General features: G+C 42.2%; 1 protein-coding gene across 1 annotated transcript in view; it reads right to left on the reverse strand.

The window, feature by feature from the left end:
* Positions 1-18,816, reverse strand: part of LOC145416028 (translation machinery-associated protein 7-like) — a 35,520-nt gene that overhangs the window by 12,391 nt on the left and 4,313 nt on the right. The window contains exon 3 of the mRNA XM_080285131.1: positions 8,138-8,225. Within this exon, the coding sequence (XP_080141257.1) occupies positions 8,138-8,225 (88 nt within the window). The remainder of the gene's footprint in view (positions 1-8,137; positions 8,226-18,816) is intronic.

Genomic DNA, 18,816 nt, shown 5'->3' on the forward strand with positions numbered 1-18,816 from the left:
TCTTGCCACTCGATCCTCTGTCGGGGCATACACACATACAATCGCCCACGCTTGTATACCTACTTTCATCCTCACCCATACAATCCTTGCACCCACTGTTCCATACTCTCTTATATTCTCCTTCCACTTCTTGCTTATCATCAGACATACTCCCTCTCTTGCTCTCTCATTTTCATTGACTCCCGCACATATACCTAAACCATATTCCCATTCTCTCACCCTTTCACCTTTCCATTTAGTTTCAGTCAATCCACATATATCCACTTTTGCATCCTCAAGCACCTGAACGATCTCTCTCTCTTTCACTTCATCATTCACTCCTCTCACATTCCACGTTCCCACCCTAAGAATGTCCTTTGTCCGTTCCTAAGTCGTCAACGTATGGTCCGTCCAGGTCCGAGGCGCTTTGTTCGCTTTTTTAGTTAGTTCTTTTTACGGGGTGGGGCACTAACCCACCACCAACCCTTTTAGTCGCCTCGTACGACAAGCAGGGATACTGGGGGAGTATTCTTGAAAACCCCCTACCCCCACGGGGGTATAAGAGCACGGATCCACCTGGTGAACAAGCCTACATCTTTTCTATCCTTAATGACCTAGAGCAGCTTGTACAGCACCCTACCCGTATCCCTGACCGCCTTGGAGAGAGCTCCAACATACTTGACCTCTTCCTCACAACTAATCCTTCTGCTTACTCTGTTAATCTTTTCTCTCCGTTGGGCTCCTCTGATCACAACCTTATTACCTTAACCTGTCCTATCACTCCGGTACGGCCTGTGGACCCTCCAGGGAAACGTCGTCTGTGGCATTTTGGAGCCGCGGACTGGGAGGCCCTCAGGCAGTACTTCTTTGATTTTCCCTGGAATGATTATTGCTTCCGTGGCCGGAAGCCATCTGAGTGTGCCTTGCGCATTACAGAGGTTATTCTCTCGGGCATGGAAGCATACATTCCTTTCTCATATCCTTTGACTAACGCAAGAAAGCCTTGGTTTAATCACGCTTGTTCTAATGCTATCCGCAACAAGGAGAGGGCCTACAAAAGGTACCGGAGCCAACCCACCCCTGAATCACATCATCTTTACGTTTCTGCCCGGAATCGTGCTAAGTCTGTTCTTCGGTCTACTAAAAATAATTTCATCCATACTAAATGCTCTCAACTCTCCAGCTCGAATTCTTCCCGCTCCTTCTGGCACCTTGCCAAAAATCTTTCTAACAACTTTACCTCATCATCCTTCCCTCCTCTTTTCTACTCTGATGGTTCTGTAGCTATTTCTTCTACTGATAAAGCAGATCTCTTCGCACAGACTTTCTCCTCCAATTCCACCTTAGACGATTCTGGTGCTGTTCCTCCATCACTTCCCCCCTCTGACTTCCTCATGGCTGACATTAAAATTTCTTCAGTTGATGTATTTTCTGCCATCACTGGCCTCAGTACTAACAAGGCATATGAGCCTGATGGGGTCCCTCCTGTTGTTCTCAAAAGCTGTGCTTCTGTGCTTACACCCTGCCTAGGCAAACTCTTTTGCCTTTGTCTGTCAACTTGTACCTTTCCTTCTTGCTGGAAGTTTGCTCTCATTCAGCCAGTCCCAAAGAAGGGTGACCACTCCCAACCCTCCAACTATCGTCTAACTGCTTTAACGTCCTGTATTTCAAAAGTTTTCGAGTCATTTCTCAATAGAAAAATTTTAAGGCATCTTTCCTATCACAACCTTCTTTCCGATCGTCAGTATGGGTTCCGTCAGGGACGCTCCACTGGCGATCTTCTCACCTACCTTTCAGACTCCTGGTCATCCTCCTTTCAGGACTTTGGCGAAAGCTTTGCCATTGCACTTGACATCTCAAAGGCTTTCGATCGAGTCTGGCATAAATCTTTAATTTCCAAACTGCCCTCCTACGGTTTCTATCCTTCTATCTGTGTCTTCATCGCTAGCTTCCTTTCTGGTCGTTCTATAGCCGCTGTTGTAGACGGCCATCGTTCTTCTCCTAGATCTATCAACAGTGGTGTTCCTCAGGGCTCTGTCCTATCACCAACTCTCTTCCTTTTATTCATCAGTGATCTTCTAAGCTGTACATCTAACCCTATCCACTCATACGCTGATGACTCCACCCTTCACCTTTCCATTCCGTTCCCGCAACGCGCATCTCAACAGTTGCCTCAACAAACAAGGGATGAGGCTATGGCACACCTAATGTCTGACTTAGCTTGTATCTCTGACTGGGGTAAAAATAATATGATTGTTTTTAATGCATCTAAGACTCAGTTCTTACACCTACCAACCCGACAAAATCTTCCACAGGTATACCCATTAATGTTTATTAATAGCTTAATCCCGCATCATCCTTGAACATGCTTGGGGTTTCATTTACTCGGGACTTATCTTGGAAAGATGATATTACATCTCTTGTAAAATCTGCTTCCAAGAGATTGGGTGTGCTAAGCCGACTCCGCTCTTTCTTTACCCCTGCACAATTGTTGACTCTATACGGGGGTTTTATCCGCCCCTGTATGGAGTACAACTCTCATGTGTGGGGAGGCTCCCCACATACAGCCCTTCTCAATAGGGTGGAGTCAAAGGCTTTTCGTCTCATTAACTCTCCTCCTCTTACTGACTCCCTTCAACCTCTGTCTCTTCGCCGCACTGTTGCATCTTTATCTCTTTTCTATCGCTACTTTAATGGTCACTGCTCCTCTGAACTGTCTGCTTGCATTCCTCCACCTCTACGACAGGCGCGTAGCACCCGTCTGGCATCAAACTCTCATCCCTTTTCTGTCCAACTCTCTAATGCAAGAGTTAACCATTACTCCCAGTCTTTCATTTATGCAACAGGTCAGCTCTGGAACTGTCACAGGTCAGCTCTGGAACTGTCTCCCTCTGTCTGTATTTCCTGCTGCCTATGATCTCCAGTCTTTCAAACGCAGTGTGTCCAGGCATCTCAAAATGATCAGATCTTGAATTTGGCTCTCTATTGTATTTTGTTTTTCTCTTTGAGGGAACTGTTACTGCAGGCTCATGGCCTTTGGTTTCTTCTTCCTCACATGAAAAAAAAAAAAAAAAAAAAAAAAAGTACTGTAGCTTGCTTCCATGGGAGCAAATGTTTTAATTCTGTAATAAAGCAAGTACAGTACAAGGGGCAATAATCTTGTGGACTCCGGTAGGATATGTGCTATGCTGTTTTCACTGAAAGTGCACGAAGTTTGCTTTGTTGAATGATTCCACAAAGTTTGAAATTATTAGAGATTTTTTTTGTTACAGATAACTAAACCTTGAAAATCATTATGGTCATTCCAAAGAAAATGAAGAACATCAACCACTGTGTGCAGTCTTCTGTTGACATTCAGTGTTTAAGTAATCTGTAACAGAAAAACTCCAGTTTGTGGGGTGAAGAGAAGATGAAATGGTGTGCAAGGAACAACATGGTAAAATGAAGAGGTGACACAAGCTGTGGTGCAAGAGAAGGAAGCATATAGTGAGTGGATGGGAAGCAGAGGAAAGGTGGAAGTTGAGAGAGGGAACAGAAAGCTGAAAAGATTAGTACGAGACAGCATGAAGAAAGTGGATGAGAAATTTGGAAGGAATTTGAGTGTAAAATGGAGGGAATGTAAGAAAATGTTCTGGAAGTAGGTAGAGTTAGACAGGGTGATAAAGAAAGTAGTAGGAGAGTGAAAGATAAAAATGACAGAGTGATAGTGGAGCAGGGAGAAAAAGTGAGCAGATGGAGAGAACACTTTCAGGAATTGTTAAACATAGAGAATGAAAGTAATGCGAGTGTAAATGGATGGGGAATGGCTGGGAGAGGGAGGGAGACGAGATGGGAGGACGATATTAGTATGGTGGAAGTTGTGGAAGCAGTGAAGAAAGTCGCAATGGGGAAAATCCCAGGATTTGATGGAGTGTGTGTGTGGTGAAATGGTTGCAGATGATATATACTATATTGTTAAGTGAAAATGAAGGGAAACTGCAAGGCTTGGTGAATGAGTTTGGAAGTGTAAGACACGGAATCTAAAGGTGAATGTAGGGAGGAGTAAAGTGGTGGTCACTGAGAGAAATGAAGTCACTGAATGCTCAGTGAGTTTGGATAGTGAGGAAATGGAAAAGGTGAGTGCATTGAAGTACTTGGGTAGTGTGATCAGTAGGGATGGAAGTTTGGAGGGGGAAGTGCTTGAAAGGGTACAACAGGGAAGAAAGGTTGCTCGTGCTTTGAAAGCAGTGATAATAAACAGGGAAGTGAGCATGGAAGTAAAAAAGTAACTGTGATAGTACAGTAATCCCTCACTTATCCAGAGGTGCAGTATCTGGCCCTGTTCATTATCCGGATGCTGGACCTTGGCTCTTTTAAACCCTTATCCGAATTTACTTGCTGTTATACAGACATAAAAGTCCCCAAGAACTTTGGCCGGCCGGCCGACATGTTCAAACATTCGGGATTATGGCCGCTGGGCTCAAGCCATGAGCGGGAGGTAGGCCGTAACCTACAACCAGAGACAGAATATCCATGAGCCCCTGTACTGAATGGTCAAAGTTGCAGGCTGGACTGATCACTCCCAACAAACCTCCAGCACCCAAGTAATACCGACTGTAACCCACAAGCGGTCAAAACTCCATATGCACTTCCACCAAATACGTATCCAAAGTGGTGCGGCCACCAGGATAAGTCTTTCCCAACTGCCATCATGCGTTGAACACACACCACAAGCCACGAGTACACGTTTGGTGACAGCGGCCATCCGCCTCTCTACTGAATGTCCAAAGTCGCCCGGTCACCGGAAGTTGTGTTTCCAAATGAACACCACATGTCTAACACAGACCACAAGCCACAAATAAATGCATGGTACAAGTGCCCGTCTGCCTCGTGACAGAAAGGTGAAAATCCTGCCCACAGCACTGCTTCTCCCCCCTTCCCCATTCCTCCTCCATACCCTCCCATGCTCCCCACCTTGCTAGCCGGGCATTCCAGCTTCCCCCTCACTCCCTCCCCTCCTTCGAGCTGAAAGCACTGACCCATGACTTTTTAGTGCTTGGCAATTTATTTGAATATTATTGGTCATATTGAAATTCCGTGAAATCCACGAGAAAGCTCATAAAATTCTGTATCTAGACATGTGCTTAACTCTTGAAAGGTGTGGCAAAATTTTGCACTAGGATGGTGGGAAGTTATACAAAGGTAAGTTTTACTCTTGGACACCATTTATTCTCACTGCAGTTTTGTTATTTTACTCATCAGTTTTCTGTGTTTTTATTACCTTTTCTTACAGTATAAACACCAGCAAAGATCATGGCACACCATTTATACCCGAATAGCCAATTTCCGGTGGCATATTTGCCTGTGGGATTTTTTGTGTGTGTGTACCCAGGGAGCAGCTATCACTTGTGTCAGTGATAACTGATTTTCCAATAGTCTTCAGGTTTTTAATTGTTCATGCATTGTTTTCTTGGTGTTCTGCATTAATATGGATATTCCTATGTGTGTTTTGATGTCTCAATATGGCAGAATGACTGGAAAACACTGCCAAAATTTGGAGGGGTACTGTACATTTTTTTTTTTTTTCCTCCATGGTTTTCTTGAGTTTAGCAGTACTTTGGATATTCCTATGTGTGTTTTTGTTGTCTAAATATGGCAGAATGACCAAAAACACACACCAAAATTTGAAGAGGTACTGTACATACAGTAGTGTATAGGTAGGATGTTTTTTGGTTTTGTTTGTTTGTTTGTTTTTTTTCATGGTTTTCTTGGTGTTTAAAATTACTCTGAATATTCCTATGTGTATTCTGATGCCTAAATAGGGCAGAATGACCGGGAAAACACTGCCAAAATTAGGAGGGGTACTGTACATACAGCAGGGTATAGCTAGTTTTTTTTCTTTTCTTTTTTCTTTATGGGTTTCTTGGTATTGAAAATTATTTTCAGTACTCCTATGTGTGTTTTGATATCTAAATATGCCCGATTTTTTTTTTTTTTTTTAAATAACAGAACGGGAAGGAAAAACAAATGACTGGAAAACTACCAAAGTAAGCAGAGGTACTGTACAAAAAGGTTAGGTAGAGGTTGGGTTTAGGTAGGGTCTGGGCATAGTAGGGGGGATATTGTTTATTACCCAGACATGCCTTTGGCTCTATTACGTCAGATTATTGAGAGGCTACTGTATTGTGATAGCAGGTCTAACGTATGGAAGCAAAGCTTACAGCTAACTCCAGCTCCACAGTCTCCAACATATAACATGTCCCCCAAATAACAAAACTCTTCCATACACTCAAGAAATTATCTGACAGAAGGCAATGATGCTCTGGTGAGAGATTGTTTCCTTTGTAAAGTACAGTGGATTCTCGAATTTCGATGGGCATGGGTACCTAAAAATCACCGCGAAATTCAAACCATCGAAATTTAAACTGAACTTCTTATGGGAAAAATTATTTTGGGTCTGGGGCCTCTGAACCTAACTACATAAAATCATGATTTTTTGCCCACACCCACTGTAAACTTTATGAACTATAATTGTGGTTAAGCAACTGTAGTTCAGCATTGTCTTGGCATACTGTCAGCAAGTGTATACTTGGTGTATTTCTCCCCTTTCCTGTATTGCCATTTCTCCTTTGGCTGCGAAGATTTAGAGGTGCCAGGCTGCTCTTGTCCATTACCACTCCTACCCGAAGAACCACGCTTGCTTGCCATTTTGAAACAGGTAAGCTGCGACAAAAATACAAAGAAAATATGTACAACTAAATTGCAATGATATGCATGTCCACACGTGGAAGGTACAGGCTGGAAATGCAGCACTTGGCTGTAGAGGGCTGGCTGCTGGCAGGACAGTCGCAAGATGGCTGCCAACAACAGAACATCACCTTGCACATGGCTTGTTGTTGTTGGTGCCTACTCCCATTCAGAAGCTCTTGTCCTTAAACAACATAACTTTTTTTTTTTTTTCCTCAGTCTCCATTGTTCATTTCTATGTTGCTCCTTATATTCATAATTACTGTACTTCTCTTTGTTTCAGTATTCTGCCTACTGTATTTGCTACCACATGTAATTCATTTTTTTAGTATTTCTATTACTGATTCTTTTCCTTTAATTTGTTATATCTTCGAGTTATTAAAGTACAGGTATTGATTAATTAATAATACCAGTAAGTATATTTATAGAATGATGGGGAATCGTCCAGGGTGCGAATTGTCCTGACGGGAAATCGTCCATGTTTTGATGGGGAATTATCTGACAGCGAATTGACTTGATGGTGAATTGTCTTGGAACCATATCATCGAATGCTTCACATATGAATAAATGATGCTGATATTAATTCTCTTCTTGACACGTCACAAACAATATTAGGTTAGGCTCATACTTTTTCTTATAATTTTCCTTCACTTCTAGCATTTTGGTTCATATCAAAAATATCATCTTTGCTTGTTTTGGTTGGAGTCTGGCACTGAGAGCACGTCACATACGATATTAGGTTAGGTTCATACTTTTTTCTTAGAATTTGCCTTCACTTCTAGCATTTTGGTTTGCATCAAAAATATTATCTTTGCTTGTTTTGGTTGGAATCTGGCCCTGAGAGCATCGAAACACGCGGCATTGCATCGAAAAGTGAGGTAGGCAGACCACTCCAAAATGCATCGAAATTTGATTCGTCGAATTCTAAACTGTCAAAATTCGAGAATCCACTGTACATAAAACTAGTTCAGGACCCATAAAACTGCACACATTACAGGTCTCTGCTGAAGTAAATGGAAATGTCAAAGCACTGATAAGATTCATAAATAAATGAGTGATGTTAAGGAAGGAGAAGTTGTTTAATGTCTGTCTGTGGGTCAAACCAATGGTTCAGCATATCTGGCAAACTAAAAATTTTAGCCCGGTTCATTAAGAAGTAAAAATGTCAAGCTACATTGAATATTCATGGCTTCTAATCCCTTCCCTGCAAAAGACTTCTAGGCTTGCATAAGAAGTTAACAGATCAGTGCTGGGTAGGCTAGTAAAATCATGTTTGTCAGCCAATGGTGTAACCGGACATGGTGAATAAACTGGAGAAATCAATGTATGGAAGCTGACAAACCTAAAGTATTACACTTTTAAAATTGTTTTTCTTTTTTACATTACAGTATGTCTTTGCTGAGGTGTCCAAGTTTCCTAACAAAATACATACCCAAAGGTCCTCCCTTTGCTGCTCGTGCCTGCATCTCCTTCATCTTCTTCTCATCTTCCTTCTTCTTCTGATGGTAAGCCTTGTCATCCTGAAAAGTGACATCAGCATGACTTTTTTTTTTTTTTTTTAATCTAAAGACAGAGTGAGATATGTTCCAGAAAAGAGGAAAGAAAAGATATGAATCTTGAACTATCAACATCATGCCCAGTGAACTAAGCCAGATCCTGATTCATACATACAACATTCAGTTAATACCGTAATCATCTGGACCTCCTTTCCCTAGGGCAGGGTGAGCAGCAGCAATGTCCAGACAGCCCAAGTTGGCCCAGTCCAATGGGGCATGCTTCGATTCATTCATTCGAGCCCCCAGAATCCTGGCTCTATATAATATACCAAAAACATTCACCAGATTCTGTGGCTTCACATAAATGTATCCGATAGAGTCAATCCGGACGCTGTCATGTTAAAATGGGGTGCCAAATCCCTAATCATGCACTTCTTCTCACAACATTCATCCAGCCAGCTCGATCTCTTGTCAGTCCCTAGCCTCACTGACTTCCATACCTCTCTTCCTCACACACTCATCCACCATATCTCTCCACCTTCTCCTTGGCCTACCTCACCTCCTCCCTCCTTCAAATTCACTCAGATATGCCTTTTTCACCACTCTGTTGTTATCCATTCTCTCCACATGCCCACATCATCTCAGTACACTCTCTTCGATTCTGGTATCCACAGACTTCCTCACTCCACATCTTTCACGAATCATATTACTTCATATTCTATCCACCCTCTGTACTCTACATACGTTCCTCAGCAGATCCATCTCCATTGCTCTCACTCTTGCCTTTTCATTTTCATGCTACACCATAGTCTCACATTCATATGTTAAAGTTGGCATTAACACTCCTTCTTGTACGCCTCGTGCAGCTGCAACACTCAAGCCTCAGGCCTTCATAGCACCAGCTACTTTTCTTCCTTGTGTCACTCTACTTTCCACTTCTTTTGCATATTTTCCTGTCTTTTCTATCAGTGTACCCAGGTATTTGAACTCTCTCACCAATTCCAGTCTCTCGCTATTCACTGTGACATCACACTGGGAGTTATCTTCTCACTCAATAACCATCATTTTACTCTTTTCTACATTTTCTTTCAAGGCATGACGCTCACAGACATCCGAAAATCCTGCACTAGTCTACCAAGTTCTTGTTCGGTATTTGCAAATACCCGGTAGTACTGCATCAACAGCACACAACAAATTTGAGATATTCCATCCATCACCATTCATTACCAATGCCATCCCTCTCTCCATTACTTGTGTTTTTACATCTCTCATCACCCCATCACAAACCTTAAAAATTAGCATGGTCAACAATTTCTAAATGTAAATGTAAAATACAAATGCAGAGTCAATTTAAAATCTACTGCACTCCTAAGGTTCGATGGATGTGAAAATGAACGAGTTCTGCAAACATGATTCTATTAACAATTTTAGGGAAAGCAATCTTCGTGCAATATGCAACACAGAGTTGCATGTTGATTTTAGATTACAAAATGTGAATAAGACACAAAATATACCGATCTGGTAGGTAGGTAAGGTCAGTTCACCTGCAGCACTGTGTTTACTGTACTGATCTCACCATCTGGAAGTGTCAGTGCACCAAATGTACTCAGTTGCATGCAATTTAAAACAAATGACTAACCCAGTCAAAACTATATATAACATAATCATTATAGGTAACCTAACCGAACCCAAACAGGGGGGCTTCACCTCCCAATTCCCCTGTAACTTAAACTAACTAGGACTGACACTAAACCTAACCTAGAAAACCCTCACTAACTGTCAGACCATAACTTGGTTTCAACCTACCTTAATCTTACCTAATCTGGTTCCTGCAAATAACACTCATTTTGCATCAGAACATCTGACAACCCATGCATGCCATTAGAAAATTGTGCCTAAACTTAAACACATATTAGAAGCATCTGACATCCAGCTCAGTGCAAGTGGTAAATTTTGTAAAATATGTACTGGTTTATTACCGGTACTGTACAGTACTCTGAAAGTTTACCACTTGCACTGAGCTGGATGTCAGATGCTTCTAACGTGTGTTTAAGTTTAGGCACAATTTTCTAATGGCGTGCATGGGCTGTCAGATGTTCTGATACAAAATGGGTGTTATTTGCAGGAACCAGATTAGGAAAATTCAGATAGGTTGAAACCAAGTTAAGGTCTGAGTTACTGAGGGTTTTCTAGGTTAGGTTTAGTGTTAATCCTGGTTAGTTAAAGTTACAGGGGAGTTGGGAGGTGAAGCCCCCCTGTTTAGGGGTGAAACTTCTGGACAAAATCTAGAACTCCCATTAACTATCTATCAATTGCCAGACACCTCAATCCTGTAAGGGGTGGCCACAAGTTGCCTCCATGTTGCCCTGTCTAATGCCATTTCACTGCCCTGCTCCCAGCTCACACCCCTCTCTCATATACCTACCTCTCCACTCCATCCCTCCATCTCAGCCTCGGCCTCCCCCCCTCCACCTCACTCTCATACACTCACCTCGTCAGTCTCTCACTCTCCATCCTCTCCACATGGCCAAACATTAACAACTGGTGATAATTTAATGATAAGGATTTAGTTTGAATACAGTACCATACTTACTGATCTGAAAGCTGATCAAGACTGTCAACCACCTGTCCACGTTTGCATAAAAAATTGCTGAGGTTTGACCATTAATATGGTACCATATCTACAAAATTATGTATTTCTTAAACTTTTGAAAGCAATCACTATGATCACTAGGTTACAGTGTAATCTGCTGGTAAGTGCAACTCACTCCTAGATTTTCACCAAATCACAGTAATTTATGAAAAACAACCTGTGAAAGAACAATATAGATATGATGTCTGTAAAGATTCTCATCTCAGTTGTTCTCTTAGCCACAGATTTACCAAATGCATAAGTGGCAGTTGTGGGTGATCTTCAAAGTTTGCTATATGAATGCTGAAGCTTCAGCTCTGAACTTTGCCCAGGTTAGGTGCAATGGATGTGGCTCTCTTGTTATGTTACATTGGTTATGACTGATTCCCTCTCTCCTCCTTAAATTTGATGTAGGACTAGGTTGCCAGTAAATATTCATCAACTTTCTCTCTTCCACACTGCATGTAATTTGCAACGGATGCCATAGCAAAGTTTGTTGAACAAATTATGGTGAAAATTTGAATGAGCTCCAGTGCACATAATTTGGAACTGTACTTATCAATAAACTACAGCCAAATAATCACAGTAGTCAGGAAAGTTGCACTGATGAGTAATCACGAAGAATGATAAAACCCCATCAGTTTTACAAGCAAACAGCTGCCCATCTTGCCCGGCTGGCAGATGGAATCGGCCACAAGATCAATCTATCACCAGTCGTTCCATCATGATTAACCAAACCTACTTTAATCTAACAACCTCACCTAAGTTACTTTAATCTTACTTACTTTAACTTAACCTAACCAGAACACTTGGAGACTAATTGGTTTTGGGGCAAAATCAAATTAGTGACTCCTCAAAGATGCCACGATCACGGTAAAAATCTTGACCTTACTGTCGTTAGTTTCATACAAGTAGAGTACCGGTACTTCTGTGGAATTTTGGTGTCATAAATTAATTATATAATCATTAAACTAATCATCATAATATTATCAACACTGGTCAATGGAAACTCTCCTACACCTTGTCCCAAATTACTGCTAAAAAAAAAAAAAAAAAAAAAAAAAAATAAAAAAAATGGCTAAAACGTCTGGAATACTAGGTTACAGTATGGTGATTCAAAACTTAGGACTGAGTACCAAACCTTGACACTAGCTTCCTAAGAAATAACAAAGGGATTCAATTCATAGCACAGTTGTAAGTCAACTTTCTTCCGCAGATTTAAAATTAGCGAGATATTTTGGGGTCTTTAATGTGTACCTGTGCTATTACATTTCGTCCATTAAAAAAGATATGTTTTTGTTTCCTGGTGGTAAATTATGGTCACAGACAGTGTGCTCTTGTTTTTACTGGGGCATTATGGTTTTGATTCACCCAATCAGAAGGCTGAAGTGGGTGTTGCAAGTCTTGACATTTGAAATCAGTCAAGATGGACTCTGTCGATGACATAGGGTAAGATGTGAAATTGGTCTTGGTTAGGTCTGAATGACACAGGTTGTGATGTTTCGGAAGGTTAAATTGGATTGAGTGAGAGCTGTGGAAATAAGATATTTGAGAGGAGCATGTGGAGTCACATGGAGAGACAGACTGACAAATGAGGAAGTGAAGAAGCATTGTGGTGTGGATGTGGATGTGATAGGAAGTGTTAGGAGAAACACAATGAGATGGTGTGGCCATGTGACGAGGATGGAGAGTGAGAAACTAATGAGGAGAGTGTATGTGAGTGAGGTGGAGGGGGGGAGAGGGAGGGGGAGGCCAAGGATGAAATGGAGGGATGGAGTGGAGAGGTATATGAGAGAGAGGGGGCGGGGTGCTGGAAGCAGGGCAATGAAATGGCGGGGTACAGGGCGAAATGGAGGCGATTTGTTTGTGGTCACCCCTTACAGGATTAAGGCGTCAGGCAACATTCATTTTCATTCATTGCCAGACACCATGTATCCCAGACGGGGTGGCCAAGGGCTTAGAGTTAATTGTTTTACGGGGAGGGGCACTAATCCTCCACCAACCCCACTTGACACGTAGGGATAGTCAGGCAACATACAGATAGAAAATGGACTGGCATTCGTTTGTATATTTTCCATAATAAAAAGGGGGGGGGAGCTAGGTTAGGTTTGATGTTTCCAAAGCCTTAACACCACATAAAAGACCCCACAATATCTTGTTAATTTTTATTTGCGGAAAAAAACACATGAGAAACTGGTGTGACAAATGACTGAATCAACACTTTTAATTGAAAAATATTATAATTTTTACCACCACATAGGTTAATATACAGTATGGCTCAATCGGTAGAGAGGTGGCCTGCAGGCCAACCAGACCCATGTTCAAATCCCCGTTGGGACAGAGAACAGTTTAAGGATTTGAATTTCATTAAATCAGACTTTACTGATCTACCAGAAGACCCGCCGACATGTCGTAAAAATACCTCCGCTCATACCAGTACAACAGTCTTGTATGAGACAGCCCTAGCATGTATTCAGCATGGATGGTGTGTGTTAGCGCCGAACAGACATGGGCATGATTGTGATTATTAATCAAAAGATCATAATCCATGGCCGTGATTATGTTTTCATAATCAAATCATAATCAATTTCTTGGTAAGTTATATAATCATAATCTAATCTAATCAAAATTTACACAATAGTTAAAATCATGATCAAATCATGATAAAAAATTTACAAGCAATAATCAATGATTAAAATATGATAATTGTGATTATTTCTTAATTATGTAACAATGTTACTCTCTTACAGTTTCTCCTTGATACACCAGCCAGTGCTGCCATACACGTCACATACATGTTCCAGCATGCTTAGCACGCATGGTACCACTCTACCTGTTTATACATGTCAACCTGTTATGAGGCTGGCAGCTGGCTAGTTACCTCAGTACTCACTCCCATTCCTCACTTCAGTCCCAGACACTTAACCAAGCAGACACTTCTGTTGACTGTTACCGGTTATACCTGACCACTTTCATGGGTCATCTACAGCAGAACCCAACAGTCGAGTGAAGTTAAAGTGTAAGCACTGTGACAAGCTAGTTGGTGACAATGTTCGTAGAACTTCAAACTTCCATACCCACACAAAATCATTACAAGCTTTCACCTTGAAAATAAGATCCTCACAGTTGTTACAGACACTGCCAGTCATATGCTGAAAGCTTTTGTGACACTTCCTGGCATTGATGATCAAGTTGCCGCTCAAGATTCTGTCAGTGAGAGTGAGGATGAAGAGGATGCCCTTGACGTACCTGCAAATAACGAGAAGATCCTGGAGCTCTTGCCTGAGCATTTTGCTATTTTCTTCACAACTTACAAAATACTGTGAAGGATGGCCTGGAGGAAACTGGACCTGTATCAGAGGTTATTGGAAAAGCCTCTCATCTCGTATCCCACATTCACCACTCTGCTCTTGCTTCGAACATTCTTGAATGTGCATGCAGACCCCAAGCCAAGAACTCTGGCAGATGGAACAGCAGTATTAAAATGCTCTGTTCTGTTCTCAGTATTGACCCAGTAAAGCTTGTTCAGCTGGACTACCCAGGAAAGCTGAACAAATACGAACTTAATCTCATCACAGAAATCACTGACATCCCAACACCTTTTGAGGTAGCAACTCTAGAATGCCAAGGAGAGAATACTGTAACATCAAGTAAGGTTATTCCATGTATTCGTGGACTGAAGGCTGAACTTCAACAACTATCACTTGTGTATAAGTCAAAGATGGTTACCACTCTCATGAACTCTACTGACAGGAGTTTCAGCATCCATGAAGACATAGAGATTTTTCAGCTGCCTTCCCTTCTAGATCCACGTTTCAAGATGGACTGGTGTTCAGCAAAGTTAAGATGGTGAAAGCTCTTCTTAACTCAAAAGTAGATGATATTACTTCCAGTGATTCTATCGAGACCAATGACACAGCCGCCCCAGGAGCCACACCCAAAGACAGGCGCAAGCTGTTCAGGTTCATGGTCCCATCAAGCAGCCCTTCAGTGCCCTCATAATCATTTCAGTTACAAGTAGAATCTTATCTGAGTCAGCCAACAGCAGATGAAACTGATCTCCTTCTCTTCTGGCAACAGAATCAAGTGACATTCCCAGAACTCACAAAATTAGCCCTCCGCTATCTGTGCATCCCAGCATCTTCAGCACCAGCTGAGAGACTTTTTTCCATTGCTGGAAGAGTCATTCGACATGAGTGCTGCAGAGTGACTGATGTCTGCTTTGAGGAGCTGATGTTTATCAAATGCAACAAGCATATTCAGTTATGAACTTTTTAAAACTTGCCTGTCAGTGAGGATATGAATCCAAACTTAGTTTTAAGTTAACCCATTTTTGTATTTTGTTTCATGTGTGATACCTTCATAGTATGTTTCTGCAGTGTTATTTTTTTTTAAATCACAGACTGAAGTATCTTTAGTTTGAGCATGAAATATATTTTTTTGTTAGTGCATTTAGGTTATATGATGCACATTTGTAGGAGCTGATGTTTTTCAACAGTATTTTTTTTTTTTTTTTTTTTTTAATGCGAGGAAGAAGGAACCAAAGGCCATGAGCCCGCAGTAACAGTTCCCTCCAAGAGAAAAACAAAATACAATAGAGAGCCATTCAAGATCCGATCATTTTGAGATGCCTGGACACACTACGTTTGAAAGACTGGAGATCATAGGCAGCAGGAAATACAGACAGAGGGAGACAGTTCCAGAGCTGACCTGTTGCATAAATGAAAGACTGGGAGTAACGGTTAACTCTTGCATTAGAGAGTTGGACAGAAAAGGGATGAGAGTTTGCTGCCAGACGGGTGCTACGCGCCCGTCGTAGAGGTGGAGGAATGCAAGCAGACAGTTCAGAGGAGCAGTGACCATTAAAGTAGCGATAGAAAAGAGATAAAGATGCAACAGTGTGGCGAAGAGACAGAGGTTGAAGGGAGTCAGTAAGAGGAGGAGAGTTAATGAGACGAAAAGCCTTTGACTCCACCCTATTGAGAAGAGCTGTATGTGGGGAGCCTCCCCACACATGAGAGTTGTACTCCACACAGGGGCGGATAAAACCCCTGTATAGAGTCAACAATTGTGCAGGGGTAAAGAAAGAGCGGAGTCGGCTTAGCACACCCAATCTCTTGGAAGCAGATTTTACAAGAGATGTAATATGATCTTTCCAAGATAAGTCCCGAGTAAATGAAACCCCAAGCATGTTCAAGGATGATGCAGGATTAAGCTGAATATTATTAAACATTAGTGGGTATACCTGTGGAAGATTTTGTCGGGTTGATAGGTGTAAGAACTGAGTCTTAGATGCATTAAAGACAACCATATTATTTTTACCCCAGTCAGAGATATGAGCCAAGTCAGACATTAGGTGTGCCATAGCCTCATCCCTTGTTTCTTGAAGTAACTGTTGAGATGGGCGTTGCGGGAACCGAATGGAAAGGTGAAGGGTGGAGTCATCAGCGTATGAGTGGATAGGATTAGATGTACAGCTTAGAAGATCATTGATGAATAAAAGGAAGAGAGTTGGTGATAGGACAGAGCCCTGAGGAACACCACTGTTGATAGATCTAGGAGAAGAACGATGGCCGTCTACAACAGCGGCTATAGAACGACCAGAAAGGAAGCTAGCGATGAAGGCACAGATAGAAGAATAGAAACCGTAGTAGGGCAGTTTGGAAATTAAAGATTTATGCCAGACTTGATCGAAAGCCTTTGAGATGTCAAGTGCAATGGCAAAGCTTTCGCCAAAGTCCCGAAAGGAGGATGACCAGGAGTCTGAAAGGTAGGTGAGAAGATCGCCAGTGGAGCGTCCCTGACGGAACCCATACTGACGATCGGAAAGAAGGTTGTGATAGGAAAGATGCCTTAAAATTTTTCTATTAAGAATTGACTCGAAAACTTTTGAAATACAGGACGTTAAAGCAATTGGACGATAGTTAGAGGGTTGGGAGTGGTCACCCTTCTTTGGGACCGGCTGAATGAGAGCAAACTTCTAGCAAGAAGGAAAGGTACAAGTTGACAGACAAAGGCGAAATAGTTTGCCTAGGCAGAGTGTAAGCACAGAAGCACAGTTCTTGAGAACAACAGGAGGGACCCCATCAGGCCCATATGCCTTGTTAGTATTAAGGCCAGTGATGGCAGAAAATACATCAACTGAAGAAATTTTAATGTCAGCCATGAGGAAGTCAGAGGGGGGAAGTGATGGAGGAACAGCACCGGAATCGTCTAAGGTGGAATTGGAGGAGAAAGTCTGTGCGAAGAGATCTTCTTTATCAGTAGAAGAAATAGCTACAGAACCATCAGAGTAGAAAAGAGGAGGGAAGGATGATGAGGTAAAGTTGTTAGAAAGATTTTTGGCAAGGTGCCAGAAGGAGCGGGAAGAATTCGAGTTGGAGAGTTGAGAGCATTTAGTATGGATGAAATTATTTTTAGTAGAGCGAAGAACAGACTTAGCACGATTCCGGGCAGAAACGTAAAGATTATGTGATTCAGGGGTGGGTTGGCTCTGGTACCTTTTGTAGGCCTTCTCCTTGTTGCGGACAGCATTAGAACAAGCGTGATTAAACCAAGGCTTTCTTGCATTAGTCAAAGGATATGAGAAAGGAATGTATGCTTCCATGCCCGAGAGAATAACCTCCGTAATGTGCAAGGCACACTCAGATGGCTCACGGCCATGGAAGCAATAATCATTCCAGGGAAAATCAAAGAAGTACTGCCTGAGGGCCTCCCAGTCCGTGGCTCCAAAATGCCACAGACGACGTTTCCCTGGAGGGTCCACAGGCCGTACCGGAGTGATAGGACAGGTTAAGGTAATAAGGTTGTGATCGGAGGAGCCCAACGGAGAGAAAAGATTAACAGAGTAAGCAGAAGGATTAGTTGTGAGGAAGAGGTCAAGTATGTTGGAGCTCTCTCCAAGGCGGTCAGGGATACGGGTAGGGTGCTGTACAAGCTGCTCTAGGTCATTAAGGATAGAAAAGATGTAGGCTTGTTCACCAGGTGGATCCGTGAAAGGAGAGGAGAGCCAAAGGTGGTGGTGAACATTGAAATCTCCAAAAATGGAGATTTCAGAGAAAGGAGAAATGGACAGAATGTGTTCCATCGTAGAAGTAAGATAGTCGAAGAATTTTTGATAGTCAGTAGAATTAGGGGATAAGTAAACAGCACAGATATATTTAGTCAGAGAATGACAGGAAAGCCGAAGCCAGAGTGTGGAGAATTCAGAAGAATCAAGTTCAGGAACACGAGAGCAAGATAAGTCGTTGCGTATGCATACACAACAGCCACCTTTGGCTTTGAAATGAGTATAGAGAAAGTAGGAGGATACAGAAAAGGGTTTGCTGTCAGTTGCCTCAGACAGCTGAGTCTCCGTTAGAAAAAGAAGGTGAGGTTTAGAGGAGGAGAGGTGGTGCTCAACAGAGCGAAAGTTAGATGAAAGGCCGCGAATGTTGCAGAAATGAAGAAGAAGAGAGTCAGACAGTGGTTCCAGGCACCTCGAGTCATCACCGGGAGAGGGGCAGATGGCGGGGGCATTTATGGTCCCCCCCCCCGGGGACTCCGAGGCTGGGTGAATTGACGCCATTTTTGGTGAATTTTGAATAAGAAGTGTAGTGTGTACTGTGCATGTAGTTTGGTGAAGACAGTTAGAGAAATTTGTACTGGAGAGCATGCTGGCTTACTCTCTGTGTAACTGAGACACTGAAAAAGTTCAGCAAAGGGGGATGGTCAGGAGCTAGTCCTGAGGGCTGATGAAACGGGAACTCCAGCACTCCCTGTCATCAGCTTTCCATCCACCTCGGGAGTACTGCCCTGCTCGACTGGTGCTACAGTCTACTCCACTATTGTGTTACCATAACTAATAAAACCTTACAATTTTTTTTTTTTTTTTTTTATTACATGAGTTGAAAATTGATTTTAAATGGCCTCTATCTATCTATCTATTGCCAGATGCCTCAATCCCGTTTGGGGTGGCCACAAACAAATCGCCTCCACGTCATC

Source organism: Coenobita brevimanus, chromosome 13 (genome assembly GCF_032717465.1).
Source record: "Coenobita brevimanus isolate Jiangsu-jjx chromosome 13, ASM3271746v2, whole genome shotgun sequence".
In the NCBI taxonomy this organism is placed as follows: Eukaryota; Metazoa; Arthropoda; class Malacostraca; order Decapoda; family Coenobitidae; genus Coenobita; species Coenobita brevimanus.